This window comes from Penicillium verrucosum, assembly GCF_028828655.1.
Source record: "Penicillium verrucosum strain IBT 35672 chromosome Unknown utg000001l_segment0_segment0, whole genome shotgun sequence".
Lineage (NCBI taxonomy): Eukaryota > Fungi > Ascomycota > Eurotiomycetes > Eurotiales > Aspergillaceae > Penicillium > Penicillium verrucosum.
Window position 1 is genome coordinate 9,173,792 of NW_026643210.1, and position 17,675 is coordinate 9,191,466.

The 17,675-nt window shown below is 51.6% G+C and overlaps 7 protein-coding genes across 7 annotated transcripts; 3 read left to right on the forward strand and 4 right to left on the reverse strand.

Annotated features, from left to right (window-relative positions):
- Positions 1–115: 115 nt before the first annotated feature.
- On the forward strand, positions 116–4,705 carry pan1 (actin cytoskeleton-regulatory complex protein PAN1; the record flags this gene model as incomplete). The annotated part of the gene is made up of 5 exons (XM_057216023.1): positions 116–713; positions 782–2,891; positions 2,943–3,473; positions 3,530–4,365; positions 4,476–4,705. The coding sequence occupies 5 exons, from the start codon at positions 116–118 to the stop codon at positions 4,703–4,705; spliced, it is 4,305 nt and encodes a 1,434-aa protein (XP_057077906.1).
- Positions 4,706–4,969: 264 nt separating this feature from the next.
- N7516_003304 (uncharacterized protein) lies at positions 4,970–5,290 on the reverse strand (the record flags this gene model as incomplete). Its single annotated transcript, XM_057216024.1, has 1 exon — positions 4,970–5,290. The coding sequence occupies one exon, from the start codon at positions 5,288–5,290 to the stop codon at positions 4,970–4,972; it is 321 nt and encodes a 106-aa protein (XP_057077907.1).
- A 1,400-nt stretch (positions 5,291–6,690) lies between these two features.
- Positions 6,691–8,064, forward strand: N7516_003305 (Glycoside hydrolase superfamily; the record flags this gene model as incomplete). The annotated part of the gene is made up of 1 exon (XM_057216025.1): positions 6,691–8,064. The coding sequence occupies one exon, from the start codon at positions 6,691–6,693 to the stop codon at positions 8,062–8,064; it is 1,374 nt and encodes a 457-aa protein (XP_057077908.1).
- Positions 8,065–9,204: 1,140 nt separating this feature from the next.
- N7516_003306 (uncharacterized protein) lies at positions 9,205–10,371 on the reverse strand (the record flags this gene model as incomplete). Its single annotated transcript, XM_057216026.1, has 1 exon — positions 9,205–10,371. The coding sequence occupies one exon, from the start codon at positions 10,369–10,371 to the stop codon at positions 9,205–9,207; it is 1,167 nt and encodes a 388-aa protein (XP_057077909.1).
- Positions 10,372–10,487: 116 nt separating this feature from the next.
- N7516_003307 (Major facilitator superfamily domain general substrate transporter) lies at positions 10,488–10,886 on the reverse strand (the record flags this gene model as incomplete). The annotated part of the gene is made up of 2 exons (XM_057216027.1): positions 10,488–10,490; positions 10,554–10,886. The coding sequence occupies 2 exons, from the start codon at positions 10,884–10,886 to the stop codon at positions 10,488–10,490; spliced, it is 336 nt and encodes a 111-aa protein (XP_057077910.1).
- A 570-nt stretch (positions 10,887–11,456) lies between these two features.
- On the forward strand, positions 11,457–13,404 carry N7516_003308 (putative transcription factor; the record flags this gene model as incomplete). The annotated part of the gene is made up of 3 exons (XM_057216028.1): positions 11,457–12,385; positions 12,444–12,794; positions 12,849–13,404. Coding segments are annotated over 3 exons (1,836 nt in total), but the record flags the coding sequence as incomplete, so codon positions are not given.
- A 645-nt stretch (positions 13,405–14,049) lies between these two features.
- Positions 14,050–17,213, reverse strand: N7516_003309 (sodium/calcium exchanger protein; the record flags this gene model as incomplete). The annotated part of the gene is made up of 2 exons (XM_057216029.1): positions 14,050–16,932; positions 17,010–17,213. The coding sequence occupies 2 exons, from the start codon at positions 17,211–17,213 to the stop codon at positions 14,050–14,052; spliced, it is 3,087 nt and encodes a 1,028-aa protein (XP_057077912.1).
- Between the last annotated feature and the right edge of the window lie 462 nt (positions 17,214–17,675).

The following is a 17,675-nucleotide window of genomic DNA, read 5'->3' on the forward strand; positions in this document are numbered from 1 at the left end:
CGTCATTCGCATCCTCCTGAGAGTCAACTCACTTACCATTTTGCATTTGTTCTTCTCTTCAATTTCTTGTTGGCCTTTTTGCATCTAATTTGCTCATGCGAGCGTGGTTTCTGTGATGTACTCCTCGTCGAATAATTTCCTCGGGGGTGGTGCCAGTGGCCGTCCCGGCCAGTCACCATTCATGCAACAGCAACAGCAACCCCCCTATTCACAATTCCCTCAAGGCCAGCAGCCGCCATCAATCCAACAACCTCAACCGACTGGATTTGCTCCACAGCCTACAGGTCTCGCTCCACAGCCGACCGGATTCGCCGGCCAGCCCTCCCCGTTCGGTAACTCGCAGCTACAGCCTCAAGCCACCGGATTCCCGGCGGCACAGGTCCAGCCGCAATTCACTGGCTTCCCCGGCGCCGCGCCCCAGCAACCCCAGCAGCAGCAAGCGCAAAGCTTCCAACCACAATACACCGGGTATCCTCCCCAGAACCAGGCGCAGCAGCCGCCTCCGGTGCCACAGATACCAACTCGATTCAAGACCTCGAGCGATATCGCGAACTCCTTCCAAGATGCTGCTGGCTCTGGGGCACCTCCTCAGGTGCCGCCAAAGACAGGGTCAAAGATCCCGAGCATTCGGCTTTCTTTTATCACGGCGCAGGATCAGGCGAGGTTCGAGCAACTCTTCAAGTCTGCGGTTGCTGATAGCAAGACAATGGATGGTGGGTTTCCGTGAACCCAATGGATCACATGTTATGGCTTGTATAACAGTACTGACGGCTTACAATAGGCGATAAAGCAAGAGATCTTTTGCTGCGCTCCAAGTTGACGGGCGCTGATCTTTCTAAGATCTGGGTTTTGTCTGATACCACCAAATCCGGACAGTTGTTCTTCCCCGAGTTTGCCTTGGCCATGTACCTGTGCAATATCCGTATCACCGGTCGCGAGCTTCCTCCTTCCCTGCCCGAGACGATTAAGAACGAGGTTTCCAGTATGGTTGACATCATCTCGTTCGATGTCCCCGACACACAGACGCCGGTCCAACAGCGAACAAATGTCCCCAACTTCGATGCGCCTCTCATGGAGAACAAGTCGACGCCCCCAATTGTTCAACAGCCCGTCCCACAGCAACCGAACAACGCCCAGCTCCTATCGCAGCTGACAGCACAGCCTACTGGGTTTTTCCCCCAGCAGACAGGTATCCAGCCCAACCCGACAGGCTTCCCTGGCCAGAACCAGTCTCAATTCCTTCAGTCTCAACAAACCGGTTTCATGCCTAACCCGCAGGCTACTGGATATACTGGCCCTCGGCCTCCGATGCCGCCTATGCCTACTGGTTACGGGTCGAACCTCAGCCCCGCCCAGACCGGTGGAATGCCAAGCCTGGGTGTGCAGCCTACGGGCCTGGCGGCACAACCTACGGGCATGCCAGGTCAATGGGGATTCATCAACACACCAGCGCAAGGTTTGCCCAACATCGATGCTATGAAGCAGCAGCTTATGCCGCAGCCTGGGCGTGAAGGTGGTTTCAGTGCGGTTGGCCTTTCAGGAAATGCTACAGTTGCCTGGGCAATTACGAAGGAGGAGAAGAAGATTTACGATGATCTTTTCCGCGCATGGGACGGTTTCCGCAAGGGCTTCATCAGTGGCGAGACTGCCATCGAGATCATGGGCCAAAGTGGTCTGAATAGAAAAGACCTGGAACGGATCTGGACCCTGGCTGATCCTCATAACCGCGGCCGACTCAACATGGATGAGTTTGCCGTGGCTATGCACATGATCTACCGTGCTCTGAACGGATACCCAGTTCCAAACCGTCTACCACCCGAGCTTGTTCCCCCTTCCACTAGACACCTGAATGACTCTATCGGTACAGTGAAGTCTCTGCTTTCCCAGGATGCTGAAACTCGCAAGGCTTCCGGGGCGTTCCTGCAGCCGCAGAAGACTGGTGTCAGCTATCTTAAAGATCACTCCTTCCGGGGTGGTGCAGGAGGCACTTCTGCGGCTAGCCGCAAAGATGCGACGATGTTCAAGAACAATGACTCCGCCGGTGGATACCGCTCTAGCGCACGCCGTCGCGTTGGTAACGAGGCGCGTACCCCGTCACCGGCCGCCTCTGGCGCGTCAGACGAAGAGTATTCCGTGGAACAGTTGCACAAGAAGATTCGCGAGACCAAGGTCATGGTTGACGCTGCGGACTTCCAGGACGAGAACCGAGCTGAGGATGACGATGCTCTAGATCGCCAGGATCGCCGCGAGGCCGAGAGTCTCATGGACCGTATCCGTCGCGTACAGGACGACCTCGATACCCACCCCAACGCCTCATTCCGTCAGGTGGACAGTGGGGCAGATCGCAGAGCTCTTCGTCGCCAGCTGCAGTCTTTTGAAGATCAAGTTCCTCAAGTTGCATCTGATGTGCGTCGTCTTGAGCGTGAGATCGCGGACGCGAAGCTTGAGCTCTTCCGTCTCAAGGACGCCAAGGCACACCCCGGTGGCGCCTCTAACATCATTGGCACCGGCCCTGGCGGCACTGTGACTGAGGCAGATCGAATCAAGGCCCGCGCGCGTGCGCGTATGCAAGCCCGCGCTGCGGAGCTTTCTGGTCGCCCCGCACCCGCGACTGAAGAGGACGATGGCCAAGCGGCCCGTCGTCTGGAGTCTGAGAGCACTAACGTGAAGGTCGAGCGTGAACGCAACGACACTATGACTCGTGATGTCGAGGAAAGTGTGCGTGATTTCGCTCGCAGCTTGGAGGATAGTCTCCGGGAGGAAGGCCAAAACTCCACACGTGAGCATGAGAAGCGTCGTTGGGAAGATGCACTGGGGGTTGAGGATGTCATCCGCGACTTCATCTATGACCTGAGCCGCAGTGCGCGAACTGCAAATGTTCGCAAAGAAGAGTATGTTGTTCTTGTCAGCCAGGATAAGTGTTCGATGCTGACAATTCATAGGCGAGGGAGACCTTCCCCTGAGGTTCAATCTCGAGCATCTCCAGCGGCCGAATCTGCTGCTTCCCGCCCTTCGATGCCCCCATCTGTTGACTCGTCCAGCTCTCTTCCTGGTAACACACATGAGGATCGCGTGGCAGCTGCTCGAGAGCGTGCACAGAAGCGCATTGCTGAGCGCATGGCTGCTGCTGGTTTGAAGCCAAATGACGCTAGCGAGACTCTTGCGCAACGCCAGGAGCGTGAGAAGAAGGAACGCGAAGACCGTGTTAAACGTGCCGAGGAAGAGGATGCTAAGCGGGAACAGGAGAGACAGCGTCGCCTAGCTGAGGAACGGGGTGTGCCCAGTGATGCCGCTCCGAAGACTGCGGGTAAGAAACCACCACCAGCGCCGCCCACCCGCAGGGCTCGTACGGATAGTGCCGGCCAAGCCGATGCCAAGAAGGGGGATGAATCCGCTAAAGCGGAGCAGGCTGCCCGTGAGCAGGCCATCAAGGAAGAGCAAGAGGTGCAGGAGGCAGAGACCAAGCGTCTAGAGTGAGTGATCCACAGCTGATAGACAAAATTAGTGGAGTTGGCTAATACATTTCCAGGAGCGAGGCAAGCCAAGCCGAGCTGGAAATACAACGGGAGAAAGATGCCCAGGCCGCTCGACTTCGTGCCCTTGAGGAACAGGTTCGCCAGGGCAAGATCAAGAAGCAGGAAGAGAAGCGCCGTAGGGAAGAGGCTAGCCGACAGTCCAAGGAACAGGAAGCTGCTCTTGCAGCCCAACGTGCTGAACTGGAGGCAGCTAAAGAACGCGAGCGACAGCTGCAGCTTGAACTCGAGGATCTTGACGAGTCATCGTCTGACGACGAAGGCCCTGCGGATATTACGCCTCAGTTCAGCACTCCGACGCAGAGCCAAATCCTCCCTACCCCGCCTCCCGTGCCTACGATAGCTATTCCTGAACCTCCTGCCCCCGAAAGCGTGCCTAGCGAACTTGGCTCGCCCGAAAGCAGCCGTAGTGTTCCTAGCGCCACAGCCGATGCTGAGTCCAAGAACCCATACTTCAAGAACATGGGTCAGCCATCCGACCCCACCCAAGCGACCTCGCCGCCTACTACAGCCCAATCTACGAATCCGTTCCACCGCTTGACACAGCAAGAGCCCATCAAGCCCACCTTCACCGGTGCAGCTCCCTTGGAACGCAAGACTCGTGCCCGCCCTGAGGAAGATGACGACTGGTCCGCTGCCGGCTCCGAGGCGGATTCGTCTGATGATGAGGACGACCGTCCAACCGGCGGCAGCGCCAAACAACTTGCCAGCATCCTATTCGGAACCATGGCGCCCCCACGTCCTCTGAGTGCCATGGATGAAGACAAGTCTGCCTCGAAATCCGCTACCCCGGTACAAGAAAGCCCTGTTGCACCTCCGCCCCCACCCCCCAGTAACTCTGCCTCCTGTTCCTGCTATCTCAAGCCCTGGTGATTCCATCTCCCCATCACCCGCGCCATCTGCGGTACCTCCCCCTCCCCCCACCTCCGCCTCCTCCCCCAGGAGCCGGTGCTCCTTCTATCCCCCTCCGCCCCCGCCCCCTGGAGGAGCCCCCTCTGCCCCCCCCTCCACCCCCTCCAGCTGGCATCCCGCCTCCACATGCACCCCCAGCCGCGGCCGGCGGTGCTGGTGGCCGAGGCGCCCTCCTCGCGTCCATCCAGCAAGGCATGTCCCTGAAGAAGACTCCAGTGAATGATCGTAGCACAAGCTCATCCGCTGGACGCGTGCTGTGAGTATGGAATTGGAGGGTCTTTTGATTTTTTTGTTTTGAGAGCACATACTGTACAGATGCAGAGACGAGGGGAAAGACATGCCCGTACTTACATGACTGGAGAGTAAGGTGACGAGGTCTATGGATAATGGGAGAGTAGCCAGCGAGTAGTTAGCTGTTTTTGTACTTTTCTTGGAATACACATCGGTTTTATTTATTATCGCCATACTCCCTCTACCTTTATAACCGGATTGTTTCAGCTGAAGCGTTAAACATATCTAACCCATTACTGCAAAGATGGCCCCGGGAGCTGTACCCTGGTGGTCTCTTTACCGTTCGGCGCTTCAGCAAAATTAGCTGGAGTCCACGTTGAATTGCCGGAGAAATTCCCTGCATGGTGGCCATACAATTCGTTCAACTGTCTCGCGGGAGGGGTGTGCACTTTTTCCCCTGCGCATCGCTGTCTAACCCGACCTCCACATGGAGGCGCTGATCCATTTCCGGCGCCCTCGAGAGCGAGATGCAGAAGCACCTGTGGGCTACTGTTCTGGAGATGTCTAGAGATGTCGATACAGTCATGTCTGGACACGGACATGCCGCCGTCCATCTTCAATGATGATTTCGCCCGCGAGCCGCCATCCAACATCGACGATATCGATACCAGCAGTTTATCACCTGCGGTGGATATCGCAGATGGCTTTTTTATTGTACCCAAAGCACCATTCAGTGAATTATGAAACAGACTATGTCCTTGCGGCTGCAGATCCTCTGTTATCGCAATACCCTCAAAAGGGCTCCCGGACAGGATTACCAGTGGGTCTTGAAACTGGACATGTAACTAGCTGGATACCATAGTTATGCCATTCCCATACCGCGACCCTCTCTAGTCGTGTCGGCGAAATACCCACCCCGACACGCCGAAGCCGACTGGATTCCAGATCTACCTACTGAATATGTGCATGTTAGACTGGTTGTTTATTCGTCGTTCGCGGTAGAAGCTAAAGCGTACCCGTTCTTCTACTTTAGTCGCAAAGTGCTCGACACACCGTTACCCGGGGGATTTTTACCTGAGAACCAGCAGCACGGGATCCTGAGGTTGAAGGTGGGGAAGTAGACTGGAAAGTTGGAGGTCTTGAAAATAGACTTGTTCACTCTCTTCTGCCGAGTGTCATAGTTTCTATGTTGTATGTTGTATATTGTAAGCGAGGAAGGACGGGGCATCTGGGATCCACCTATACGCCCAGCCAATTAGTGCATAGCATATGCATACACCTAATCATCTCGCTTATGACTTCTCTTAATGCCAACTTTTGCTTAATTCTCGATCTGCAAGTTAAGTCATTTGGAGTGTTTTTTTGAAAAAGAAAACAGCAGAATTATGTTAAGCATATTTTCTATTTTATTTCTTGTACGAGTTTTCTTAAGCCGATTAAGGATAGAAATATTTTTAAGGGAGGGCCGGCTAAATATAGAAAGACCCTTTGATGCTCCCCGTCAATGTCCGTAAGTAGTATGAGTGTGGATTCACGATTATGAAAATGGTGAGTTAGCCAATAAACCGTACAGTTCCGGGATCAGTGTGAACCTTGAAGACCCTGAATGTTCGACACCTTTATGACACCTTTATGCCGAGATGGGGATATGCCCTTACCAAGCTAATACTTTCCACTCTGAAGCTTTGTTGGTAATGTAAAGTCAGTAGTAATTTACTTGGGACCAAATGTATTTAGTGTAGCACAGCCCAGTGGGCTGTTATACTCCGTACTGTACATACTGTATACCGTACATACTATACGTACGAAAGGTTGTACATATAGATATCTCCAATTGGACCAATCTTGCCTCTCTATATAGCTCTTCATCCCTTCCATATCTTTCCCTTCCTTCTTCATTCATTCATTCTTTCAATAATCCTCCCAGCGTACCTACCGACTCTCGTTAAAATCATCGGATTTCCGTCACTCTTTTTCATTGATTTCATCATTTTGCTCCTCAAACAACGGCATTATGAAGGTTACCATAGCCTCTATGGCCATGGCCATCCTTTTGGGTGCTTCCACCGCCCTCAGTGCTGCAAACTCCAAGGACAGTGACGGCATTGTTCCCATCACTGTGAAGGGAAATGCCTTCTTCAAGGGCGATGATCGCTTTTACATTCGTGGTGTCGACTATCAGCCTGGTGGTTCCTCGAAGCTTCAGGATTCTATCGCCGACACCGACAGCTGTAAGCGTGATATCAAGACCTTCAAAGAACTGGGCTTGAACACCATTCGTGTCTACCACGTCGATAACTCCAAAAACCACGACGAGTGCATGAAAGCCCTGGCGGAAGCTGGAATTTACCTAGTCCTCGACGTGAACACCCCCAAATACTCGCTCAACCGTGCCGATCCCGATACCTCCTACAACGACGTGTATCTTCAATATATCTTCGCTACCGTCGAGATGTTTGCGAAATACGATAATACCTTGGCCTTTTTCTCGGGTAACGAGGTTATCAACGATGGTCCTACCTCTGCGTCTGCTCCGTATATCAAGGCCACTACCCGTGACCTACGGACTTTCCTCCGTTCTCGCAACCTCCGTCACGTCCCCGTTGGTTATTCTGCTACCGACGTTGATACCAACCGGCTAGAGATGGCTGAGTATATGAACTGCGGTAGTGATGATGAGCGATCCGACTTTTTCGCCTTCAACGACTACTCCTGGTGTGACCCTTCCTCTTTCACTACTTCAGGCTGGGATCAGAAGGTTAAAAACTTCACCGGCTACGGCATTCCTCTTTTCATCTCCGAGTACGGCTGTAATACCAATACCCGCAAATTCGGGGAGGTCACCGCCCTCTACTCTACTGATATGACCCCCGTCTACTCCGGCGGTATCGTCTACGAATACTCCGAGGAAGGTAGCAAGTGGGGCCTAGTCAAAATCGACGGTAGCGATGTTAAAAAACTGAAGGATTACGATGCTCTCAAGTCTGCCTTTGACAAGACCGACAACCCCAAGGGCAACGGCGGGTACAATTCCACTGGAGGCGCATCCGGCTGCCCGAAGATGCAGAAGCCCAACTGGAATGTCCCTAACAGCGCTCTCCCTGCTATGCCCGTACCTGCGAAGAAATACCTTACTCAGGGTGCTGGAAAGGGTGCAGGTTTCAGCGGTCCAGGCTCTCAGACCGCTGGCACCAAGTCATCCGGCACCGCAACGCAGGGCTCTGGCGAGGTCGCCGCTGCCACCAGCGGCGGCAGTGGCGCTGCCTCCGCAACTGGCTCTGAAGGTGCTGCTGCTGGCCTCAAGCCCCTGCAATTGAGCACCCCCGCTACCCTTGGCTTGATGATTGTCTTGTCGACATTGTTCGGCGCCCATTTGGCTCTCTTGTAATGCTCTCTGCACCTCCATTTCTCTTTTGTTGGGGAATTCATCTAGATGTCTTGCTGGACATGGATCGTTTACCGGTCGTCTTCAAGCTCTGAGATGATGATCGTGGCTTGAGTTAGCATTCTTGAATTCACTTCAACTACCGTACTTGTCATTTCTGGGAATGTACACTTTGTCAATTACATCTATGTTTTTGCCCGGACGTCAATGGGATTGCTTTTTGTCTTCTTTATTCCATTATTTATGTATTGAGTTTGAGACTTGAATTCTACACCCCTTTTAGCTACATTATATATTTCTTTACAATGCTGGCGCCATGTCTGTTAGCTTAGGATAACGAGACATCTGGCTATGTAGCACCAAACAAAAAGTGATATAATGTTAACTTAGGGAGTATGCTAGTTAGTTAATTTTATAGGATGTAATAAGCAGATTTGGAAATCCTATAGCATATACGTGTTGTGGTGCGAGATCCTCGCATCCTCGAGGCTACTTCTGCCGTTGACCAAGACACAGATCGAGAAATGCAGCAGACACTGCTAGAGAAACCCCAGAGCCGAACAGTAATCTACATTGCCCATCGACTGCAAACTATCATACATTATGACCGAATCTGCATGATAGATCAGGGCACAGTTATTGATTTCCAGAGTCCACTTGTATTGTTCGATAAGAATGTCGAGTTCCGCCAGATGTGTGAGCTCAATCAGATCACCCGCAAGGACATTATTTAGTACGAATCCGTGGTCTAGTCTGCTATTTTGGAGTTTCCTTTTCTTACTTGCTGGGTACAATGTATATCGATGCCCCTTTCAGATGTCTTTATCTATCAGGCTTCCATCGCGCTCTGGTGGTTAACGAAGTGTTCTTTTTCCATAGAAAGTCAGCTGTCATTTCCAATTCCAACATTGTCTAGTAATTCTATATTAAAGTAGTCGTGTGTATATGACATAGCAAATGCTAGGACATAAACGAAAACAAGCCAAACGCGAACATCCGAGGTTCTAGCAATCTAGCAGCCATACCTCCAACCTTTGCATCCGTCTAGCGAGGGACTGTCCAATATGCCCTCAAATCGCCCCCGACACAAGATTTCTCTCTGATCCCACTATCCAACGTAGGATTGTTGAAACTAAGACCGCTTTAAGCTCCATCCTTGTCATTCTCTGCATTAGCAGCTGTTTGCTGCATTTGCATATTCTTCATCATCTCTGACGCTTCGAATGAATACTTGCACTTCATTCGGACCACTGCACCGTAACGATACATGATCAACGGGAATGGCATGCACACGAGAGTCATAAATGCTGGAATGGAGGACGCCCAGTGAATTCCCAGATTGTGATACATCTGTGTCGTAAATAGGGGAAAGACAGCGCCAACGACCGAGCGGAAGATGGCAGCTGCAGCCAGGACAGAGGCCGCATAGATGGTGTAAGTATCGATCAAGTAGTTCATTATGGGCAGGATGACGAGTACACAGCCGAATCCAAATGGTGCAGACAGGATGATACTGACAGACCAGTGGATACTGGGGTAGTTGGTCCAGGCAAAGGCGAACATGCCGATGGGGAGGGCGATACCTCCAACAATCGCAGGTGGCAGACGGGACTCAGCTGTTGCAGATTTTGCCGCAAATAGCTTCATGTAGCGGCTGTTATTGTCCCATATAGCATAGATCAGTCCAAAGATGATACCGACAGCAATCCCCAAGAAGGACAGTCCGCCAATGCCCTCGCTCCAACCTCGGTCTTCATTGTACACGATTGGCATGGCGCCCATGAACATGTAGACAGTGCCGTAGATAATCGCCATGTAGAGTGATGCTACCAAGACGATGGGCTCAAGGAAGAGGAAGATCCAGGGGCGAAATAAAGCACGCTTGAAGACTTCCGATGGCTTCTTCTTCCCCTGGTTCTTTTCCAAAACGCTCACATAGACCTTGCCATTGGCCTTGGCAAGCTGACGTGCCCGTCGTTGAAGCAGAACCGGGCCGTATGTCTCGGGAATAAAGGCGATTCCCAGAATGCCGATTACGCCAATGAAGATCACACAGATACCCTGGACCCATCTCCATCCGATGTTCTCAGACACGAACCCGCCCACGATTGGACCCAGAATGGGGCCAAGGAAGGGCGCAACGCAGTAGATAGTCAATGCTAGGCCACGCTGAGCAGGGAGGAATATATCGGCAATTGTTCCGCCGGAGTTGACTAGTGGCGAACCGCCGAATGTGCCGGCAAAAAATCTCAGGATAAGGAGGGTAGCCACATTTTGGCTGCCTGCGGATCCTCCCAGGAAGGCGACCATGGCGATATGAGTGATAATCCAAAGAATCTGTCGTCCGTATAGTTCCGACCTTAATCTGATGTTAGCTATTGGACTCTGTGTTGTACAATATGTGTATAGGATGGCATCATCGAGACTTACTGTTCAGCAAGATATTCGTTAGCTAGGGTTACCCAAAGTGACAAGACGGTTTAATGACTTACCAAGGGACCCCATACGGCAGGGCCAATTGCAAATCCGAGTACAAAGAGAGAAAGCCCGACAATGAAGACCTCGGTGCTGATGTCAAAGTCCTGCAATACTTCATTTGCTGACACAGAGTATGCCGAGGAGGTAAAGGTCACGGCAAAAACCGAGAAAGTCGAAATGGCTGCAATGAACCATTTGCGGGACTCACTCCAATTCATTGGATTGTTAGGGTCGTCTTTCTGGAACTCTACCGCGTACGGGTCATCTTCGGTGCCCGAGCCATCGTAGATGTAACCGTCTTCGACCTTGTCCGCGTCGGCAGGTGCTTTTGCCCGGTTATTAGACATGTGGTTGTCTTAGCAGTTCAATGGAGGGTAATGAGAGCGCAAATTTCAACCCCAGGCTATCCATGAGGAGAGGTTTTTTTTTGTTGCAGCTTTCGATCTATATAACGGTTTAGCAGTATTTACTCCAGTAGCCATCAAAAACGGACTGCTCTTTCATTGGCCAACCGACGGAAGACGCCTGCATTTCCAATGTTGCCATTGGCTGTTCATTGGAGGTAGTGGATATATTCAGCGAATGAAAGAGCATTCCGCGATGGGTCACTCTTTTACACGGGAAGTTATCTGATTGGTGAACCTTCTGATTATCAATCAGGCAGATCGCCCTAACTAATCGACGCGAGCTCGCTGTTCCAACTGTCCAATAGTTACAGATTGTGATAGACGAAGTAATGATTGATCAGGACACACCACCAAAACCTTTACGCAGGCAGAGACTGAGAGTCGCAAATGCCTGCCAAATATGTCGCTTGAGGAAGATCAAATGTGATGGTGCTCGCCCGGGTATCTCTTACTTCCATTGTTTCATTGAACCCCAAACTCGTGTGTAAGGCTGACACAAACCATCAAGCATGCACCAGATGCCAGGAGAGAGGTAAAACATGTGTTTACGGCCGTTTCGCCAATGCCGTTGAGAAGCAGACAACGCATAAATCTTGTGGACAAGCATCATCAGTTCATAAGCCTGCTCCTATGCTGGTCTCTCCCCCATCTCCGGCCCTGTCAGATTCGGTGGCTGCAATGCCTCCCATAGTTGATTCATTACCGGGGTCTCACTATGTGGATGAAGATCAAAAGGCAGAGCCTGACCTGGAGCAAAACCGGGCATACTATACCGCACATGGACGGTTTGCCGACCAGGTCGCCGCTGCTATCGATGTGAGGGCAGGGCTCATCCCCGCCACTTGTCATCAGATCCCACTCGTAGATGCGCCGCTATTTGGAGATCTTGACCTACCTTCTCAATCCTGTCCTTTGTCTTCGTCAACCGAATTGCCTCCCCGGGCATATTCCGATCAATTGATTGACATATACTGGCAACACGTTGACCCTATGGAGCCAGTGCTAGATCGCCAGCACTTCCTAGAAAATTATGAAAAGGCGTATTCAACAACCATGACGCCACTCTACACAGACTACAGTATCTGGCTTGGCATTCTCAATGTAGTGTTTGCCCTGGCAGTTCAAAGACAAGAAAACATCCCGCTGCTTCAAAGAAACGAGGAGGGAAATCGCTTTTTTCAGCGCGCATGGGCCCTGCTTCCAGCTGAGTCTATGCTATGGAAACCTGCATCACTCGAGCTCGTGCAGTGCCTGATGCTGATGAATCGGTACCTCCACTGCACCAACAATCAACAGAAGACATGGATGACGGCGGGGTTGGCGATGCGAATTGCGCAGAACATGTGCTGCCATCTCGCCGAGATACCTTCGGTGCAGGGCTTTAGTGATAACAAAGCCCTGAAACAGAAGTTATGGGCGAGTTGCGTTGCACTCGATCGGTATGTTATGGAAGGATTTCTCTTCTGTTGCCGTCACTCATTCACTCACTTCATACAGATGCATCTCCTGGTCACTAGGTAAGACATCGTCATTGGTGCTGATACCATCCCCGCCAATAACTACCCCCCAACAATTAGGCCAGAATGCGATGCATGATGCCTGGGGATTGGGACTCCACGAAATCGGAAATCAAATTCAGTTGGCGCAGATCCAGACGCGAACTAGTCTCGCAGGCAGATTTCGCCCTCCGCTCCAATCTCAGCAAGATCAGTACCATGATGCAGCATTGCAACTGGATGCATGCCTTCAAGATTGGGAAAATAGTCTCCCCAGCGATTGGCAGTCACAGAACATCAGAATGATTGTCGACAGGTCGTCCCGAGCTGAGCGATACTTGCTTCATCTTCGGTAAGCCAATAGTCCCCTAACCTCCCCATACTCGATTTTCATTGTTCTATGTAGCTACCTCCACCACCGGATCTTTCTATTCAGACCCATGCTCGCCCGCTTCTACTCAATGAAAACAGACACCCATCCTTCACTAAAGTCACGAAGCCTAAGCGACCGGCTCCTACGTGAAAGTGCCAGCATGTGTATCGAAGCCGCGCAGCAGGTGGCATCGCTAGTTAATGAGACTCTGGAACCAGATGAGCCAATCGGGATGCTTCCGTGGTGGTACAGAATATACTACCTTCACATCGCGGGTGCCAACTTCCTCGCAGCTATGTTCCGATCAGAACTTTACACAGACTCTGTTTCCCAGTCTTGGAAGAGTGTCCTTCTGGCACTCCGTGCCCATGAACACTTAAGTCCCTACATTCATCAATGTGTGCGGACATTTGAGACTCTCGCGGCCAGGATTCTGGGCAAGCCTTACCCCAGTCTGGATGGTGGTGGGTGTGATTTGATGGTAGATGGGTCTTCTGGAGTTTCTTTCGATGATATTTTCCAAGATGTCAATATTGATTTCGACAATTTTATATTTGGGCCCGAGGACTTCTCAGAAGGGTTGGTTTAGGGGAGAGGTTATTTGGGAGTGCTGGAGGGACACTCCCCTGTCTATATCGGAGTACCAACGGGCGACTGTTTCACATTTCACAATATAGGGTAGCCTACTATAGCGACATCGTCCGCAGAGGAACACGTACACATGTACAACGTAAAGTCCGAATTTTGTATCTGGTCAGGTTGCTCCCGTGGAGATGAGCATCCCAGGTACGTGTACCCGGAACTTCCGGAACCCTTCCCTTGTCGAAAGAAAAATAAGAGAAGCATTAACCAGTTCCTGACACCACTACTACCACGCGTCATGGGATTATTGAAGAAGTTAGGGGAATTGGAAAGTGCAAGGCGATACACCCGAAGCTGTGAGAGGCCCATAGAGGCAACACATTTAGCTATCAACCCCTATTGGCAAATGTAAAAGGCTTTGGTATATAGAAATTCGGAATTAAACGAGGATGCATTTCGTATATCATAATCCTTTCACGATAATTTCACGTGCAAAAGGACTGTACTATCAGCATGCGATTGGCTGTACGTTAAACTGGAAAGCAGAAAAGAAAACAAAATCACGATGCCTACCGACACCGACACCAAACTAAACCAGAAGAAAAACCGGACGAATAGTCGTCATTCCCGATCTCATGTTCATGTCCCAACATCACAAGACAACTTCTGCGATCACATTCCCCAAGGTACTCACACACCAAAGAGCGATAAGACCCCACCCGATCCTGCGATCCATTCTCCAGTTGTTCATAGGAACAACAATCAAGAGCCCAACCAGGATAATCAAAAGTGTCGCACCGCTGATAACAAGCACCTTGGAGATGGCAATGTCATAAGAGACTTGCACAGGGGCGACACCCTGCAGCGTCTCATTGTGTCTCTGGTTCCCGGCATTAATGGTCATATACAAACCACCTAGTCCGATACCGAGGAGGATATTGAGCATAGGACCACCGAAGCAGGCGCTGAGGGCCATGACCGGATACCCCAGTCGGGCAACTGTGATGTCAGCGACTAGATCGCCTAGCGAGTTCCCGACGGCGAAGATGGTCAATCCGAGTAGGGAATCGGAGATGTTGAGGATAACGCCGATGGTCTTGAGGAGGGAGACAACTTCTGTGGCAATCGTGGCAATCCAGGATATGGCTACTAAGAAGCCAAGTAGGGAGAGGAAGGGCCGCCATTGCGATGGGAGGGTGTCGAGGTGGGGCTGGGATTCGTGGGGGAGGAGCGGAATGGAAAGATCTGCACTGGGACGTCGGCGGTTTCGTTGACGACGGGTGCTTATTATTAGGGCCGTGAGACAAATGGAGGAGAATAAGAGGGAGACAAGGGAGGGGAAAATGAGGTTGCGCAGCTGACGGTCTTCATCCACAGTCGTCCACGCGATGAGTACGGCGAAGAAGGGACCCGTGAAAAGCTGGATGGAAACCAGCCAGCGATTCCAGTCCTTTGTTGGCACAGAATTCACAGGTGAGCCCGGCACTGGCACTGCCGGGAGTTCCGAGTCCCATCGGGGGCGACTAGTGTGTTCGTACGAGGACTTTCGATGGGGGTGCGTTGGCGGCACATTAGAAGCTGACCCGTCATGGCCATGTGCCTGAGCCACGAGCACTGGACTATCGGCTGGCAGTCTAACCCTTGGGGAAGGATTTCCTCCATCGCCGACGTCCTGAATGATCACCGAGGGTATGGGGTCCGGGTCCACAAACTCTGGTGTCTCAGGCTCAACGACTGGGACAGTTATGGTAAGAAGCAGGACACTGGGAGCTGCGATAATACCGAGCAACCGCTCCCAGACAGTTTTAGATTTCCAGCCAGCCAAAGTCGGGAAGAGTGTGCAAGCAATCTGCTGGGGAGGGGGAATCGAGTCAGGCCACCAATTCCTCAGGTATTTTCGGAAAGGGAGGCCTACATGAGCGAAATCATCAAACCCGTCATGGACTTGTAACCGTTCTAATGGGCTGGTTGAACTTGGAAGTCGAACGCTGGGTGGTCGTGAGAGTGCCATGGAGGGTAAATCAGTATACGATGGGAAGGGCACTGAGGGGCTTTCTAACCCGACGCCTGAATAATGGCGGGCTGTAGTGCCCCTGGGAGATACTGACATTGTGGATCGGTCATCTGTCCCTGAGTTGCGGTAATTGGGAGAGTTGAACGCGTCCGATGGAGCGAGCCGGTCAGGAGTTTGGGGACTTGTGGTAACTGGGTCTAGAGTCGGCGACTGGCTCGCAGAAGACACATCCAGCGCTATCCCAGTATTAATTGGAGGGAGCTGGCGTGACTGCATGGCTTCTTGTTCCGAAATATCCTCAAAAGAAGGTTTGCTCACTGTAAGCAGTGGACCTTGTGTTGGCCGGGGCTCTAAAACACTGGAGTCATATTTCAACCCCAAGGCATCATTCGCTGACACAGCTCGAACTCGAGATGAACCTGCTGCGCTGGACGGCGACAGGCGGTCGTTACTAGCAGATGGTCGACTGGCGCGAGGATGCGATGCCACCGAGCGCCTGTCGAAATCGGACTCGCCGTCATCTGAATAGCTGTTCATGCCGATTGTCGGATTGCGACGGGTGCTTCTTGATTTCTGCAGTGAATGAAGAACAGATTGAAACTCCAATGCACCGACAAGACTCGGTCGAATGGGGTTCATCGTGTTACGCCTCGATTTCACGGGGCGATAGACGTGCATGTTATCACGAATCTCGGCCAAGTACGGGTTGCGTGTTTCGTCGTCCTCGTCGTCCTCTTTTTTCCATAGAGGAACAGGCTCGGCACGCTCCAAAAGATCAAAATCCTCAGTCGAGGCTCCTCGGAGAAGACTTCGTGACTCTGACGCTACACCCGGATCATCGTCCTCAGCGGCCTCTTCGATCTCCAGTTCTTGGTTCTCCGGTATATGGAAGTGAGCTCGCGCTGCGAGATCTCTCTCGTTCTTTCGGCGTCGTCGTACCAGATACCAGTGCCACGTAACCACCAATACGACATAGAAGGCATACAAGCCTACCATCGCAGCTGACTCCCATACATGAAGTTTCCCATCAGCCAGCATAAACATGCTGAAAATGACAGCTACTATGAAATAGCCCACATCTCGGACAAAGCTCCTTCGCGCGACCTTGAATGGCCGAACTAATGCCATGGAGCCTGCGACAACGGAGGTAATAAAAGTCGCCGCGCCGATCAACTCACCAATCGCCAGGCTCCCACTGTTCGATCGCATGGCGGCGAAAGTGGAAAACACGTCAGGGCTTCCATTGCCAAATGCAAGGAATGTCACGCCTGTGAGACTCTCGCTCAAGCCTAGGATGCTAGCCAATGTACTCAGATCAATACACAGGAAATCGCTTGCTGCGATGCCGATGGTACTGAAGAGCAGTGACAGCCAGAGTATCAATATCGTGAATGCTACTGGTTTCACATCGGCCAATCCGCAATAGTAAAATTGAAGGTAGGAGATTAGGCCATCCTCGTGATCGGGACAGTTGGCGCGGACGTATGCACACTGGTTTTTAACATTGCGGACCGAGCGACACTATATCATTGTGACACAGTATATCATTTAGCCTTCGGTCCCATCTCATAGGGAAGGATTGGGAAAGGGAAAGATACCTCTAGTTCGGCCTCTCGCTTGAACAGGTCTATATGTGGCCCTGTACCTGGTTGCGCAAACTGGCCATTTTCATGTGTAGTACCACTTAGGAACCAACTCGCTGTTGCAATAAGGGTAAACACCAACAACGTGGTATAAAATGGTCGGATTGAGTATCGTGGCTTCCGGACTGCAGGCTGCAGGAAGGACAGCAGCTGGTTCATTATGTCGAAAGGTATTGCGGCATCGTGGGCCGGAGACTTATACCAGAAGGATCAAAGTTGAAGACCCAATGCATGTAAATATAGCGTCCAACGGATGTTGGTTTGTATATACGAGCGTGGTGAGTGCGGTGAGGAGTGCGGTGATGTCAGCTAGGAGGAGCTGCGGCGGGCCTCGGGAGTGGGCCAAAGCGGTTAGTTCGCCGATCGTCGTTGCACTGAAGAAACAGATTGAGGGGATCGATTGCACATAGGATAACCGTGAGTAAAACCAGATAAGATGGTGAAAAGGTTGTAGTTGCAATCAAACATGGGAGGGTTAGTTGTTGAAGGTTCAGAAGGATGGACCAGGGTACAATATTGAAACCCGATATTCCAGGCACCAAAAGTCTTGATTATATAACAACTAGTGCGTCATTGGTGTGCCTCGACCGCCGTATGTTTGTTGACTTCCCCATTTGTTTT